This window comes from Corvus moneduloides, chromosome 5, assembly GCF_009650955.1.
Source record: "Corvus moneduloides isolate bCorMon1 chromosome 5, bCorMon1.pri, whole genome shotgun sequence".
Lineage (NCBI taxonomy): Eukaryota > Metazoa > Chordata > Aves > Passeriformes > Corvidae > Corvus > Corvus moneduloides.
The window spans coordinates 41,181,808-41,197,584 of NC_045480.1; the positions used below are offsets into that span (position 1 = coordinate 41,181,808).

A 15,777-nucleotide genomic window follows, 5' to 3' on the forward strand; every position below is an offset into this window, starting at 1 on the left:
CTTTCCAAAACACACAGGAAATAAATCAACTGCTCATGGGTTAATGCCTTACTCATTTTAGTAAGCTGAAGAAAAGCCAAAGGTGGAAGGTGCAAATTAGCAAAACAGTAGTTTTAAAAGTTTGTGGGTTTAGAGGAAGTATTAGAAGAATTTGAAGGGGAAAATAATATCCAAGGAGAGTACTTGATTAAGTATGAACACCCCTTTTTAAAATAATGCCTTTTCTTCCTTTTAGAAAATAAATAATAATAAATAATGCCTTTTCTTCCTCTGAAAATATCACAGCCAAATGCAGGGATTGAAGAGGCACGGACTCTGCTGGATGTAACGAGCAAAGCAAGCAAAGCCAGTACAAGTTACCAGTGTTTTATAGTTTACTACTTCTGGGCAAATCCATAGGCTCAAACCCCCCTGCCCCATTCCCATAGCAACACTATCAAATCCTTGCAGATTCCCTCTTGTGATAGCGTTGTCCTGGCTAATCATCCTTTGCACCAGAGGCTCAGGTCATAGCATCCTGTTTGTTCCATGTTTGCCTCTTGTTCTTGCCTTGCTTTGTTTCGTCTCTGCTCCTTGTTCTTGCCTTGAGTTTTTATCTGTCCCATGGCTTTCATGGCACCAAGGCTAGAAGGTCTGCACAACTATCAGCTTTCGTCGCTCTCTGGCTCCTGTCAGCCAAACAAGGCAAACAAGAAGAAAAAAAGCACATCTTATACTACTTGAAGTAAAAATGCAGCAAAAGGGAATGAATATGAATCAAACACTTTATTTTGGCTTTAGTATTGTCAGTAGTAGATGCTGTTGTTCCAGCTAACACAGACACCTTCTTGGAAAAGGGACAGTGAAGGGATACATTTCAAACATGGGCCAAAGTTTATTCAGCTTTAGATTTGGAAGTCACTCTGAAGTCCGTCTCTGCTTTTCAGAATTACTTATGACAAGAAGAATGTGTGCTTACTCATAGCTTATTTAAAAACCCTCCTGCAGAATAAATGGATACTTTACAATAATATGAACCAACACCAATAATGGTGCAGTAAACCTGTGATCTTCAACGTGATCTGCAGCACAGCCTGAGCAATAAAAAGTTCTGTTTAAATCAAAAAAACACTGGAACTCTTCAAACTTCCCTGACCTTATCCTCAAGTTCTAAGGATTTTAAGAATGCCACATCCTGCACTCCTGCAGCTGGCAGCCACATAGCCCCAAGACTGCCCTGAGCTCATGTGCCTTGTCATGCGCACAGGTTTTTGGAATAACCATCAGTGTGGATCCCCTTGGACAGTTACACCCCTGTGCAGCACGCCGGCTTGCACTGCAAAACTCACCACCATTGTCAACTTCATGACCAAAAGCCTCTGAGATGGGGCTATTCAGAAAGGCTCTTTTCCACTCAAATCATTCAGATGCCCTTCTTGCAGTCATGCCTAGAATCAAACACTACTGCTCCATAAGCAAACATAGGGTCAGTGAGCATATATTATGGGACATGTGGAAACCAAATCAAAGGCAAATTAACCTGAATCCAGGAAATGGACAAGAAGGGGGAAAGTACACTAACCTGCAGCAGTACAGTGTTTAGGAAGTTGTCACAACATGGATGCAGATGAACACTGCTGGGGTCCCTGACTTCAGAAATCTGAACCAAGGGGATTGAGGCTCAGTGGGAAGGGAAAAAACCGGATTGAGGCTCAGTGGGAAGGGAAAAAACCAACAGGATTACTTATGGCATCTTGCTGTGACCTTCCCGCTGCATGCAACTAAAAGAAAGTTTGCCCATTTCAGCCAGAAGGTTTTACTTTCTGCCATATCCCCTTCCTATTTTCTGTTTCTTTCTTTTCAGGTTCCTTGAGCCATACCTTCTTTATTGCCTTTTTAATGCTTCACTACACATGTTTAAAGATCTCTGGGTGTATTCTGCTGCCCAGCATTGCTGAGCAATAGTTTGGGCAGTACCTGAAACTTCACAAAGCTTAGTGATGAAAGTCAGCTTTCCTAAGCACAGCAATGACGCTTGGTGGTGGTGAAACACAGTGATCCTGTTCTTCTAGATCTTCTGCGCAGCTTCTCTTTTTATGTTCTGTTCTCAGCATCATGGTGGCCCAGGATGTAAGTCCTGGCTAGACAAGCATGTCAGACCTGATCTTCCCTGAGTACAGCAGCATGAAGCAGAGAACCTCCCTATGTGTTTTTCTACAGTTTCATTAATTTTGTATGGCTAAAGCTGGTTCAAAGAAGGATCTTGCTTTAAGAAGTGCCCTAGAGCACTGCATGTACATATTTCTGTTATCAGAAACAAATTCCTTGTCTTTTTTTATTATAAAACAGTACAGTGATTTATCTCTGCTTCAAGTGTAATGCATTAGTGGGCCATGCCTGAAATATGCAAGTGACCATCTTGAAAATACTGAGAACAGCCAGGTCTGTAGATTGAAAATTAAGAATAAATGTGCTTTCTTAAGTAGCATGCCACAAGCTAGAACACCAGAGTGCCAAACAATGCTATAACTTGTATACAGTATGTAAATCCAAAATGAAAAAAGACTAAAAGTCCTCATCCTCACAATGAAGAATTTCTTCCTAATATCTAATCTAAACCCACCCTCTGTCAGTTAAAAACCACTCCCCCTTGTCTTATCACTACCTGTCCTTGTAAAAAGTCCCTCTCCAGCTTTTCTGTAGGCCCCCTTCAAGTACTGGAAGGTGCTTTAAGGTCTCCCCAGGGCTTTCTCTTCTCCTGGGCTGAACAGCTCCAGCTCTCTCAGCCTGTTTGCAGGAGAGGTGCCCCAGCACTCTGAGCATCTTCATGGCCTCCTCTGGACTTGCTCAAGCAAGTCCATGGGCTTCGTATATCATGAGCCCCAGCTCTGGATGCAGCACTGCAGATGGGATCTCACCAGAGCAGAGTGGGAGGATCACCTCCCTCGAGCTGCTGGCCATGCTTCTTGTGATGGGGGACAAGAGCAGGTGGGTGAGACAAGCAACATATATGCATAGGCAGCAGCCACCAAGACCTTGTGACACTGTGCAGTTGGCATGAGCAGCCTTCAAGGAGCAACATACCAGACTATGTTTTTCTTCTATTTCTCCATAGACAGGTAAGCTTCAGATTTAAACAGCTGAATTTAAAAACACCTGTATGTGTGTGGATGTGTGTATCTAATTTCACTGGTGAAGTTGTAAGACAGGCTGTGTTTTAAGTTGCACAACAATTCTATAAGATGCTTTGGGAACCCTTTCAGCATGTCTCTTAAAAGTCCCCGGTTTGTCTAAGCCACCTGCTCCTGCACTCTCAAGCCTGAGTAAATGAGGCATATGTATGGTCTTAAGGAAACCTTGGACAGACTGAGGAGTCTTAGATCAGGTTTAATAGGTGCTACATGCATTAACATGCAGAACCTCAGCTGTAAAGGTGTAATTCCTTGCAATTTTACACATTTCCGTTAGAGAATCAGTGTAATACATGCTGGATATACTTATGCTGCCTTTTTTGTTACAGAAATACAACCAGCAATGCTTTTATGAAAAGGCTGATCTAGTTTCTGCAACAAAGCAGTTACAGTTTTGTAAAGCCTAAAAAATGCCCCCATGGAACTTCAGCAACAAACCACAATCCATCCTTTTAAGAGAAGAAACTTTTCTATTGGCCATTTAAAAGGAGTAGAGAGAAGTGCACTAAGCGTGTAACCATAACCAGTCAGTTGCCAACCCTTTACAGACCATAGGGACCCGTAGGGATCCCACTTGTAGTCTCCACTTGAAAGCAGTAACAACAAAGGGAGGAAGAAAAATGGGCACAAGGCAAGCCATACTTGAATCGGCCCTCTGATTGCAGCTCAGCAGAGAGGAATGTGTGTCCTCATGATGCTGTGGATGCTGTGTCCTCATGCTCTTCAGCCAACCCGTGGGAGAGCTGCACTTCTTCAGGCACTGCAGCTACCTGGCTACTCCCTGGAGAAAAAGGGATGGGGCAGGTTCACAGTGAAGCCTCACTTCCAGGGTGTCCACTTCACTACTTTGCCAAAGCACATAAGTCAGTTAGGAATAAGATGAATCAGAACATCCAGCCAAGACTAAGATTATGACTTGTTTTCTTAAAGGAAAAATATTTGACAGACAATACAACACATATAGGATCATGTGATTACACAGGAGTACTGAATGTGAGTGACCTTTAAGGAAGAGTTCCTGTCTCCTGGTGTTGTTCTGAGGCTGTGTGAGAAATTTTGCTAAGAAAATTAAGAAGTAATCTAAAGTGATTGTGTCATCTCAGGATGCACTGTGGTGGCTGGTTAGCCTCTGGTACAAGGGACAGAGAGAGTTCTGGGCAAGACAGTCCCTAGTCCCTAGTCCAGAGGGTTCTGTCGAGGTCACGGTGAGAAAAGAAGCCTCTCCCAGACTGCTTTGTTCTGCTACGGCAATCTACCCCAGTTCTGCATTCCTGGCTGGCTGTTGGCCGCTCCGCCCCCTTGCTACCTTTTATGTTCCATGCCATAGAAAGTTCTCCACTCCAGGTTCCCCCCATTGGCCTCTGCCCCTCGCCACTCCCCCAGAGCTCCCCCACTGGTCCCCATTCCCCACCTTTGTACTGCTCCTGTGCCCTTACACCATTGGTTCGTGGTGCTAGCCCCACTCCTGTACTTAAGCCTGAGTTCTCCGTTGTTCTGGGTCTTTGCCTCTAGAACCCTTCACAGTGTAGAAGCAATAAACTGCTCCTGTGGAAATCTATGCAAGATCCTTCCTGCCTCTTTGCCGCTGAGCCATATTACTGAAGCTACCCGTGCGTTTGTGTGTGCACACGTGTGTGAGTGTGTGTGGCTGATCCTGCCGAGCGGCTTCGCTTTAGAGACGCCTTTCAGAGATCGCTACACCTCGTGCTCCGGCACAGAAACGACAGAGCCAGAGACAGCGATAATGCACCACATGCCAGCCAAGGCACATGATTTGATCCTGTGCTGACACCCATCCCACTCAAGCTCAAGTATAAAGAACTGGCTTAACCTCACATTCACACTTCACCTACTGATCTCAGCTAACTAAACATGACATATAAAATCAGGCAGTTCAGTTGCTTGTGATTGTCTGTTGAGATGCTCAGGAAAATCAGAATTTTTCTTTAGAGTGTTCATGCACACTTTGCAGCAGGCACTAGTGGTACAGGTTTTGGAGTCAAAGGAACACTTGTCATTCATTGCTTTTAAGAGAACTTTGAGCAGAAATTGAGACAATGTATACATTAAAATAGTAACTACTGATGCTCTTGGCATTCACACCCAACTTGGTATGTATAAAAAAATAATACTAAAAAATTAAATTAAACAGCTTCCCTGGGAAAAAAAATAAATGCTGCATTTGCCATTAATTTCTTTTTTTTTTTTTACAGCTATTATATTGAAGTTTCAAGGTAAAAAGCTGTATTTAAGTTTACCCTTCATGCACAGAAACAGCTCTGGGACGACTGAGCACTGAGACAGTTCAGAATTATATGGGCAGTAGATGGTCTTTGAAGTGTAACTACTTCATGTCCCAGTTTTATCCCATGAACTGCAAGTCTCATCTTTCCCATCATCTGATTCTGAAGCCTAGTTGCTGTCCGAGTCATTGTCTTCATCTTCTTTTCCAGACTGTGCATGTTTGGACGAATCACTGGCTACTCCCAAAGGAACAGCCCCTTTCCTCTGTGGCAGGACACTGAAAAAGGCCTCCTTCCAGTCTCTCTTCTCCAGATATGCAAGGATGATCTCAAACACTGCAACATCAAAAAAGCCCATCAGCTCTGTTACAGGGAGGTAAGTGAATGGCCGATAGCAACACACCCCCAAACCCATCTTTACAGAGGTTTATGTGCATTCTCTTGTGGCACCTTCAGAGCAGAGCTGATGAAGTGCAGGCAGGAACAGACAAGGCAATTCTGCTACTGCTGCAGCCTGAAGCCAAGCACACTGAGTCTCCAGCTGCATGACACTATTTCTCTCAGGGAGAAAGGTCCCTGCAATACTGCAGTCTCACCAGTGCCTTTTGTACAGGCAACAATGCTTCCACGTTTGACAGGAGAATCCTGCTGTGGATTCACTTTAACAAAGATTTTTACCCCTCCTATAATTAGCTATAATTAGCTCTTTCTTTCTGTATAAAGCAACAATTAAAGATCCAATTTTAGAAACATGTAAATCTTACAAATACATAGGGTTTGATAATTTTTAAGTCCTATGACATACTATATTCTCTTCCATGCTTAAATAATCATTACTATAATGAAAATGCCAACCTCATCAATCAACAGCACTTTAAGAAAATGAAGTTATCATTAAGCAATGTGTTACATAAAAAAATAAACTTGAAATAAAGCAAGGTAAGATAAACTAAAGAATGTGCAGTGGGGCACGTTATAGGGAATAAAGACTTCAACACCATGTCAAAAATTTCCATGAAGGTCTGAGTAGGCTCCATTTTGCATATATTTTTGTTTAATGACACTGAAAGACAATCTAATGATAAAGCTGAAAGTTTAAAAGGAGTGGATTCAACATTTGGTTAAGCAGTTGAATACTTCAGTCACAACCAGAAAACCAGGTAAAAATACAGTTATGAAAGCTCAGCACTTGGAGCACTGCTGATACCAACTGAGGAAAGTCTACATGTACTGAGGCAGTTACTGCTGAACAAAGCTGTCCAGAGAGGTGAAAACATCACAAACATCCATCCTCCCTTGGCATAAAGTACAATAAAATACAATGTTGGATAGTTTACCACATTTCACTCACTTATATAGTAAGCCTGGAAACAAGACCAGGATGGTAAGAAAGCCACAAGTAATCCTCAGACAAGCCAACAGGAAACAATGTGCACTTCTAAATGGCTAGGACACCATCATTTATATTTAACCATATCTATAATATTTAAAGGTCAGGGCAGTTTGTGTATTCTGAAGGCAACTAAATTCAAGAAATATCAACATAATAGATCAAGGTTTAGGTATCTGCAGTGCTGAGGGTTTGAACTGTGACTATCACAGGTATATTCTAAAATGATGTAATTATTTTATGATTTAGAACTCACCATGATTGACAGCTAACACTTTCCGACTGTTCATTTTGACAAAGTTTCCAAGTGGGAGCTGTGCATGACCAATTCCCTGCTCTACAGCTTTTTTGTAAGTAATTCCCTGGGGAAAAGACACCAAAACAAGTGGATTGAGAATCACCGTTTCAGATCAGCCCATACAGATTTACTATGAGTATGATTTTCTGGCAGGAGGGTCACCTGTGCTGCCATGATGTTGCTTCAGAAGTTGGTTACAAAAAGAAACTTACCCTGGTTCGACAGTACCTCAACGGCTACAACCGCGGGCAAACTCACTACTTTCTATATATGTCACACTGTGACCTGTGGTCAAAAGGACTGTAAATGAAACCTGTTGACACAGCTCAGCTCTAGAACCACCAGCCATAGCCTGCTTTTAAACGTGAGCTTATGTTAAAGTACAAAGTTATTCAGGTTGTAGTCACATGGTATTTTTTCAGAGGAAGAGTAAAGGATAAAAAAACTCTGGAACACTAGCCACTGCTACCACCAAAAGCTTTTTTCACATTTCTTCAACATTTTTTGGAATTCTTTTTTGAAGACGTTTTCTCATTATTATTTATGTTAGCTTACACATGAACAGCAATAATATCAAATAAGGTGCCAAAAAAAAAAGAGCTGCAAAGAAACAGACCCACAGTTTACCTTGTGGTGATTGTGATCCACCAGTCCTCCAATCACATAGGCTTTCTTCTCATCAAGCTCTCTGAGAACATCTGGGGAATCTGAGGTAAGATATACTAGGTCTTCTTTCTTTATTAGCTCACTATAGTGCTCTGTTCTAATTTGGATATCCTCAAAAAAAGGTAGTTAAAAGAAGTTACATTCAATTGCTGACCAAGCTTTACAGACCCAAGATGGGACTGGCAAAAATAAATCCAATAGTATGTGGTCATTCCACATTCCTCCTTCATGTTCAAATACACAGCACAGTGCAGATTAATTTTCTGCATAAACAATCCCATCCCTATAGCACTGACTTGTAAAAATCAACAGGAAATTTTCTGAAACCCTGAAAGAACTTTAAAAATCCTTAAGTTCTTGTGATTCCCTTCAAACGTTACCATATTTCTCCTACAGATCCAAATAATTTTCAAGTCCACTAAAAAAAGTGAACCCAGAAGCAAATGCTTAGTTAACATTAATTGTTCAGTAAGAGAGGTTTATGCTATGCTCTCATGAAGCAACTATTGCATGAGAACTGCTGAAAACTGGACTGGTTTTATTTATTCTAAATGCTCTTCCTTTGAAGTTGTTGGAATAGTGGCTTAACAGGGAGTCACAAGGAAAACCAACATGAGTTTGTCCATAAGAGAAGCTACTTCTCTGAAGAACATTTCAGTGCTGAGGCAACGTGATGGAAGTGAAGGTGCACATGAGAGAATCACATCGTGACTTGAAAGTCTTATTCTGGACAAGAAAAAAAGAGCACTGTCAAGACAGACAACTGCTGGAACTGCCTAAATCAAGGAGTCCTGCTTTGTTTATCAAGCATGGAATTTGTTCAATAAAGACAAGTGAAAATAGATCTGTGTGTAGTTTTTCAAACAAAAATCAAATCTAGATTCAAGAGAAGCAGTCTTTGGTTTATTCAAGTTAAATAAATTAAAAGGACAAAAAGCCACACTTTGTCAAATAGCTATTGCTCTCATGTATTAGAAAAACACAGGTGTAAAAAAATTATGTTCTTCACAACTAACAATATAGTTAACAACTACAATCCAACTTTAAGCTTTTACAGAAATACTCAATTATTCACCTTCCAATTCACCCATCCTTTGTCATTTTCGTTCATGTTGGTCTTCAACTGTCCCCCATGGCTAGTCAAGTAAAACTTCAAACAGAACAAACAAGAGGTACAAAATACAGAAATGTTAACTTTCCACAATCTGTTTCCTCTCTTGCTACCCTGAACTGTCAGCTAAAACTCTTAATTATTTTTTAGATGGAAGCGGTACTAGGACCATATTCATATGGTTAGTGATACATTTAAAAGACAAATTTGCACTTAGAGTGACTTTTTTTTAAGATCTGCCACAGATAAAACTGAGAGTATCAACAGTATCTTAGTGGCACACCTGGATGGGGCACTTTTCATCTGCATGCACATATTGTTCCATATACAGGGGTGTATTTATAATGTGGGTGTTACAATAGAAGTAATTTTCTTATGGAAGAGGCAGCTTAAATTTTTTTTTCCTACTAGAGTTCTCATGTTTGGTACTTGGCAACAGTCAGCGTTCAGTTTGTTCAAACATACCTGCACAGGATGAAATGCCTTGCGGTTTTCTGCATAACATCTCTGAATCTGCTTGTGGAGCTTCTTAACATCCTGTACACAACACAATTTGGTTTTACTTAGTCCTTCATTACAGACCATCATGAAATACTTTTTAATGAGCCAGTCAGAAGCTAAAGAGAGAAAAAGGAAGCTTTTAACTGGCAAAAGTGACTACTCAGAGAGTGTGGGCATCAGATCCTGAGAGAAAAAACACCCACTGTGAAGGGATTATGCTGGAGACACACACATCTTCCACACAAGTCTACTTAGACACCTCTGTGCATGTGCTTGATTTGTATTATTCTAGGAAAAAAAAAATCACAGGGATTTAATTAACATACAGAATTAATCTGAGGAATCAAGCAGGTTTATCACTGTGAAAGTACTCAGTCCTTAACCCATGGGAAATTCCTGAAAATATAGCTTATATTTAAGAAAATTAAATATGCCTAGTTAATCTGAAGTTCCTTTTACCTTTAACACCATCAGGTCATCAAAGCTGCAGTCCACAATGAGGCGAAGCGTACTGGGAACAGCTTCCCTGCGCATGCACTTTCTGTCATTCCCCTCACTACTGGAATCCAATTTTGACTGACGTTCTAGTTTTCTCTTCTGGCGTTTTTCTTTTCGTTTCTGCCTAAGTAAACAAACAAATCAATCCTCAAAAGTGCTGCCAAGTCTGCTGAGGTACCATGTTATGCACACAAATGCAGACTTCTAGGGCCGAAGTGGTTGTCCTGTGGCTGTGGTAGTTTAAACTCAGCCTGTTGGCTGCATTTGTGCTACACTGAGACCAGCACAAAACACACCCCCATCTTTGTGAAGTTCTGTAAATACCTACAAAGACAGATATCTGACACAAATTCAATTAAATCAATACTGGGAGTCTCACAGATTTAAGGGTGCTCTGAGTCACGTCTTGTAACGGAACTAAGCAAAAAGACTGACAAAATAACAGTATCAGAATCAGAATGAGGAAGGCAATTTACATCCTGTTTCACTGAACAGTTTTTCAAAAGGCTTCTGAAGAAATTGTTCCATCCTCCTGTCAGGAGCAGGCAGTTGGGAGACCAAATTTCAGAGACAGCAACAACCACTGTCTCGGGAAGGAGCACCTGGCAGTCAGCAGGATAGGAATAAATCACCATCAACGCATTTGCAGATACACTTTCTCTTAACACAACAAAACAGAAGCTCATCGTCTTTCCAAACTATTCCAACAGATTATAAATCAATGTAACCTGTAGCACAGCACTTCATGTGTCAAAGGTAGCTGCTTTTATTCAGTGTCTTTTTAAGATTCTCAAGTCTGATGCCACCAGGGAAAGGGGCGCAGCCCATTCAGAAAGGAACAAGGCCACGCGTTTTCTCTCCCTTCCGACAAATCAAAAACATGCATGTTTGAATCCCTCCTGACATCCTCTTCAAGCTGAGGAACAATTCTAGTATGAGGAAGGGATGCTTACCTTTACAGCCTCTTCAAGTGCTGATGAAGTAGCCTGGGGCTACTGCTTTAAACCTGGTGTGGGAGAAAACTGGTTCAACTGCCTTGATTTGCTGAAGCAATTCACAAACAAATTCTGCTGACACATCGTTATTTTTACACTAAACATTACATGTGAACCATGGGAAGCTGCTTTGCAAACCATACCTCCGTAGATCTTTCTGTTCTTCCCACTGCTTCTGCTTCAGCAGCTTCTTCCTTTGCCTCTTGGACAAGGACTCAAGGCATTCTTCCTTGCCCGAGCCTGCCTCCAGTCTGTCTACTGGATCGTCACTTGCCTTCGCCTTTCCTTCCACATCAGGAACTTCAGGGAGCAGGGTACTTTCCACTGGCACCTCTGGCCTGTCTGTGGGCGTTTCGGACGACATTAGCTTTTGGCCAGGTTTTCTGACTTGTTTCTCAGCACATGCCAGATATTTCCTTAAAAACAAGTTTTCTGCTCACCAATTCTCTAGGAAACAAAGTGATATGAGTGTCATTAAGAAGAAACTCAACTAAAACAACACTCAACGCCTACTATAAGCCTGAATAAAGAATAAAATTAAGAGGCCTTTTTTGTTTAAAGCCTCTGCAAACAGTAAAAAAGAAAATAGTAGAGAAAGTATAACCTATATTCTGATAGTCTAAAACCCTGCCTGCTAGATCTGCAGATATTGAATAGTTTCTAATTAAAAACTTCATGAAAGAACAGCAGCATAAAAGTAGGGAATCACACTGAATCAAATGTAACAGGGAAAAAAAAAGCATTAGCAGTGTATGTACACAAACATAAAAAATCAAAGAGATATCCTGTCATATAACTATGGCAGCCTGTTAGAGAAATGTAATTTTAAAGTCAGTAAAGCCATTTCGGGAAAAAATAAAAGAAGTGTGAACGAGCTGTACTCCTTCAAAATTAGTTTTTATTTCTTCTGAAAACAGAAGACACTGGGCAGTGACAGCGGCCATTGTCAGTGGACAAACAGGGCAAGTAAAAGAATGAACACATTAAACTGTTACTCAGCAAAACACTCTCAATTCAAATCAATTACAATTATAACCTCTTCTTTCTAATGGCAAGCGCAATTTTTCCACACTAGCAGCTCCTCTGTGCTCGACACCCACACAATTCCCCAAAGACAACTTCACCGGAGAACACTGCATCTACAACAGGCACGAAACAGCAACCCCTTGGCCTTCTGCAGTGACAGGAGAGACAAGAAACACACAGGACACCAGAAAACCAGCGGACGTTTTGCTGGCACATCCCGATTTCCCTGTCTGATGGCGTTCACACACCGAGCCCTGCGCGCACACCTGCGTGCGTGTATACAGGCTCACAGACACATACACATACGCACGGACGCACGCCCACGTGTATCTATGCAGGGACACGCCATAAGCCCCTCATGACTGCACAGGACCAGCCGCAGGCACCCGGAGGGCCAGGTCCCGCCCCGCAGGCGGCGGCCAGGTGCGGTGCGGGCCGGGCTGCGCGGGCCCCTGAGCGCCGCCATGTTCCCCCCGCCCCCGCGGCGCCGCAACGTACCCGCGAGCCGCCCCGCGCGCACGGCCGGCGGGAGAGGGGCGGAGCCGCGCCACGCGCAGGCGCGCGGGGAGCCGGGCGGCGGCCTCGTGAAGCCGCCGGGCAGGGCGCCCCCCAGCGGCGGCTAGTGTCAGGGCACGGCACGCCCCGCCCCGCCCCAGCCGCGGCTTTGGGCGCTCCGTGGGGATAAAGGACAGCGAAAAGGAAGAAAACCTTATTTTTATCTAATGGTTCTGATGGCACCGCTGAGTTCACGCAGGGGCCAGCGAAGTATTTTTAACTGGTGGCATTCCTCAGGGCAGATTTGTAGCTGCAGAGGTCCCCCGGCAGTGCTGTGCTCCCTCCGCCCCTCAAGAGAGGTACGCGCCTTCGTGCTTCCTATTTTTAAAGGCCACCGACAATTAGCTTTTTAAACTCCAGTGTCAATACCCAGCGAAGGGCCGTGTTCTTTCGCCGCCAGATAACTTCATGAAAGAATGCTGCCCTATTACAGGAGTCGATTCTGGAGACTGGGATTATATTCTATGGGAACAATGTATTTTGGGCAGCCTGAGTATGTAGATGTCTGTTTGCCCCTGGTTAACGAGGCACACAAAGTTAGCAAACACACGAGCGTGCGCTGCCATAATCCTCTTTTCATGTGCATCAGTGTTTCTCTCAGGTTTCATTGGTGCCAGATATACACACTCGTCCACTTTTAGTGCTGGTTTCAGGTTCACTACAGCTGTGTTGCACTCACAAAATTGTACGGTGTCACTATAGTGAGACACTGACCTTTCAACTGCTGTTGGAATTTAATATTTGCTGTAGTATTTGATCTAATTTGTGATTCCGATTCAGTGCATTACTTTAAAAATAGCTAGATTTGCATTTGCTGAGGTCTATTTAAAACCTCACTCACGTTACTATTCATATCTAGATTGACACGCCAGCATCACACAAGTCCAAATGCTCCAGTCTCTCTGTGGAGAATCCTTTGGCGTTTTTTGGTCTTTGAAAGGCAGCAGGCAAGTTACTGATAGAAGCCCATTTTTTTAAAAAAGCAAAAGACATCTGACGAAGTCACATAATATTCAGATGTGCTTTTTCCTAGAATGAATAAACTGCTTACGCAGTTTGTTTTTCTCACAGTGCACTCTGCAAAGCGTCAGTATTGTTCATCCAGGCCTCTGTGTCCTCAGATACCGACACGGGGTAATGCAATATTTTCTGAAATCTGCCAAGTGCCAAGCAGTGACAAAGCGAAATGAAGACCTGAGCAGTTGCAAATATTGAGAACGAGCTGTCTCAATTATTTCGGTAGAGCCGTAACATGACTCTTTCAAGATGCTGATCCAAATGGTAAGTCACCCCCCACCAGCAACAGAAAGAACTAAATACTCCACAGCTTAAAGCTGTGGCTCAAAAGGCAGAGTATGGAGAAGAAAAAAGATATTCAGGGGAGGCTCAGGTGTGGACAATGACATTACTCCTTGTGGGCTGGGTCTGGCTGCAGCACTCTTGAGGAGGGCTTAGGGTGGAAAACTGCTTTGGCCAGTGGCTTGGATGGGTATCTCTAACCCCTCTGCCCCTGTGGCAGAAACAGGGGCATCTTATTCACCCAAGCACTGAGAGCTGGGGGCGCACAGGCACCAGCTGAAGGTCGAAGATGTACTTGAGTACTTTGGTGCTCACACCTGAAGGTTTGAGTTGAACAGCAAGATCTTCATGCTGTTGCTTGAGGAGAGAAGGCAGAGAGAAACATTTTGTTGACCTCAAAACATGGGAGGAAATCTCATTAGTTTTATTAGGCTGTATAAAGATATGAGCCATATAGTTTGGACTCTGGAAAATGTGCAGCAGCAGGAATACTTTGACCCTAGTCCATATGCCAGCATGGCATGAAGCACCCATGAGGGGCTGATCCTGCAGCCTCTGCGTGGTGTGGACTTTGGTGGGCACAGTGCTGGTTTCACTGGTGTAATCTGACTGAAAGGAAGTCCCTGTTGATTAACTCTGGCCATAACTGAGGTGAGGCTCAGGCCTCCTGTTTCTAGGATGTCTGAAGAGCACAGCAAGTGTGTGTTATAGGTATGCCTATGGGTGTATCAATGTGTGTGCATGCAGAAATGTATGTACAAAATTTCTTTACATGGGAATTACATTCTTAGTTCTGTAATTGGCACTGCTACAGTGGTGTCCAAAGAGAGATGTGGATTTACATCAGCAGGGGATCTGGCCAGGGATATTCTAAGAGAGGCCTTTTAAAAATCGTACTTTATTTGAAGGAAGAAATAAATTTCTTGTGTCCCAAGAGCGTATAAAGAGGACAATTGCTCTTATCCATGTTTCAGACGAAGATCAACTCCCCTTTCTGAGTAAAGTGTTAATGCTGCTTTTCCAAAGTGGGATCCATATCTCTGGCCTTTCTCTAGACAGAGTTGGTGTTGCACCAAGATAGTGTCATTATTTTTTTTGCAAAACAGCACAGAAAGTCTGGCAAGCTCCTTGTTTACTAAATGCAGCAAGAGGAGTCCTCTGCCTCAGTCCCTTGAAGTTGGGAGCATGTCACAACCTGTGCTGGGAAGGCGGCATAACCAACCACAAAAGGGAAAGAAGCAATAGCAGACCCCTGGGGTTTCCTAATCTCCTCTCTCCCACGTGTGCACACACACAAACAAAATACAGGAAGAGGGCCAGGGGGAACTTCCGCAAGGTGCAGATGAGCATGGGGGCAAAGCAGTGGCATGGGCCTGTTGTTTCCCACTGCTGGGCAATGATTGACATCCACAGTTTTCGACTTCTCTTTTACCACAAGAAAACAGAGGAGGCATTTATACCACTCAAGGTGAAGGCTGTTCTCACTTAACCATCCCTTACAGAGGATGTGGTGGCAGAAGTGGCCGTCTGGAGCATCTAAATGCAGCCTGGGGTGGCACTTGCTGGTTTGGGGTGCAGTCATGTGAAAGCAACCTGTGGAAGTGGAGTGGAAGGCCGTGGTGATGGCTCACTTGTGTGTTTCCTTTGCAAGCAGGAGCAGATCCTCCCTCCTCACAGAGCTGGGAAGGCTTTGTGTGCTGGGGGAGAGCCATGCAGCCTTGCAGGCTGTGTGCCAGGGTGTGCCAAGAAACACAGGAGGTTGGCCTGCTGCCCCACTGACACCTGAGGGACAGCCGAAGGACATCCTTTAACGAGCCCTGTGGCCCTGAGCTTAGTGTGAGCGGGCCTGGCATTTGCAGTCAGAGGAAACAGGAAAGCACGTGGGTTAGTCAGACAGGGCCTTTTCAAGGGAGGTGGTGAAGCACAAGAAAAGGGGAAAGGGCTTGGTTTGCCCTACTCCCAGACCCTGCCAAGCAGGTACCCTTCACTGAGATGGGACAAAATGTCTTGTTTTATCTCATCTTT

The 15,777-nt window shown here is 43.4% G+C and overlaps 1 protein-coding gene and 1 long non-coding RNA gene across 6 annotated transcripts; one reads left to right on the forward strand and one right to left on the reverse strand.

Annotated features, from left to right (window-relative positions):
• Positions 1-4,074: 4,074 nt before the first annotated feature.
• On the reverse strand, positions 4,075-12,440 carry TRMT10A (tRNA methyltransferase 10A). Of its 5 annotated transcripts, none has more exons than XM_032109460.1 (8): positions 12,397-12,440; positions 11,016-11,319; positions 9,839-10,001; positions 9,344-9,415; positions 8,843-8,917; positions 7,729-7,878; positions 7,060-7,165; positions 4,075-5,749 (listed from the first exon to the last, which is right to left on the reverse strand). In XM_032109460.1, the coding sequence occupies exons 2-8, from the start codon at positions 11,234-11,236 to the stop codon at positions 5,583-5,585; spliced, it is 954 nt and encodes a 317-aa protein (XP_031965351.1). In that variant the 5' UTR covers positions 11,237-11,319; positions 12,397-12,440; the 3' UTR covers positions 4,075-5,582. The 5 variants fall into 5 exon arrangements, with proteins under 5 accessions (XP_031965351.1, XP_031965354.1, XP_031965352.1 ...); XM_032109463.1 differs by lacking the exon at positions 12,397-12,440 and adding an exon at positions 12,223-12,349; XM_032109461.1 differs by lacking the exon at positions 12,397-12,440 and adding an exon at positions 12,205-12,349.
• Positions 5,701-8,609, forward strand: LOC116444242. Its single transcript, XR_004240249.1, has 2 exons — positions 5,701-5,789; positions 7,053-8,609. It is a non-coding gene; the product is annotated as an uncharacterized LOC116444242 (long non-coding RNA).
• Positions 12,441-15,777: the final 3,337 nt, after the last annotated feature.

Bases quoted from the DNA above. Each gene is read 5' to 3' on its own strand.
- TRMT10A (XM_032109460.1), bottom strand. From the start codon at position 11,236: ATGTCGTCCGAAACGCCCACAGACAGGCCAGAGGTGCCAGTGGAAAGT. The intron at 10,002-11,015 runs GTATGGTTTGCA...TTGTTTACTTAG, and splicing joins GAACAGAAAGATCTACGGAG to GCAGAAACGAAAAGAAAAAC. The intron at 7,879-8,842 runs GTGAATAATTGA...CCTTTTTTTGAG, and splicing joins AAGGATGGGTGAATTGGAAG to GATATCCAAATTAGAACAGA.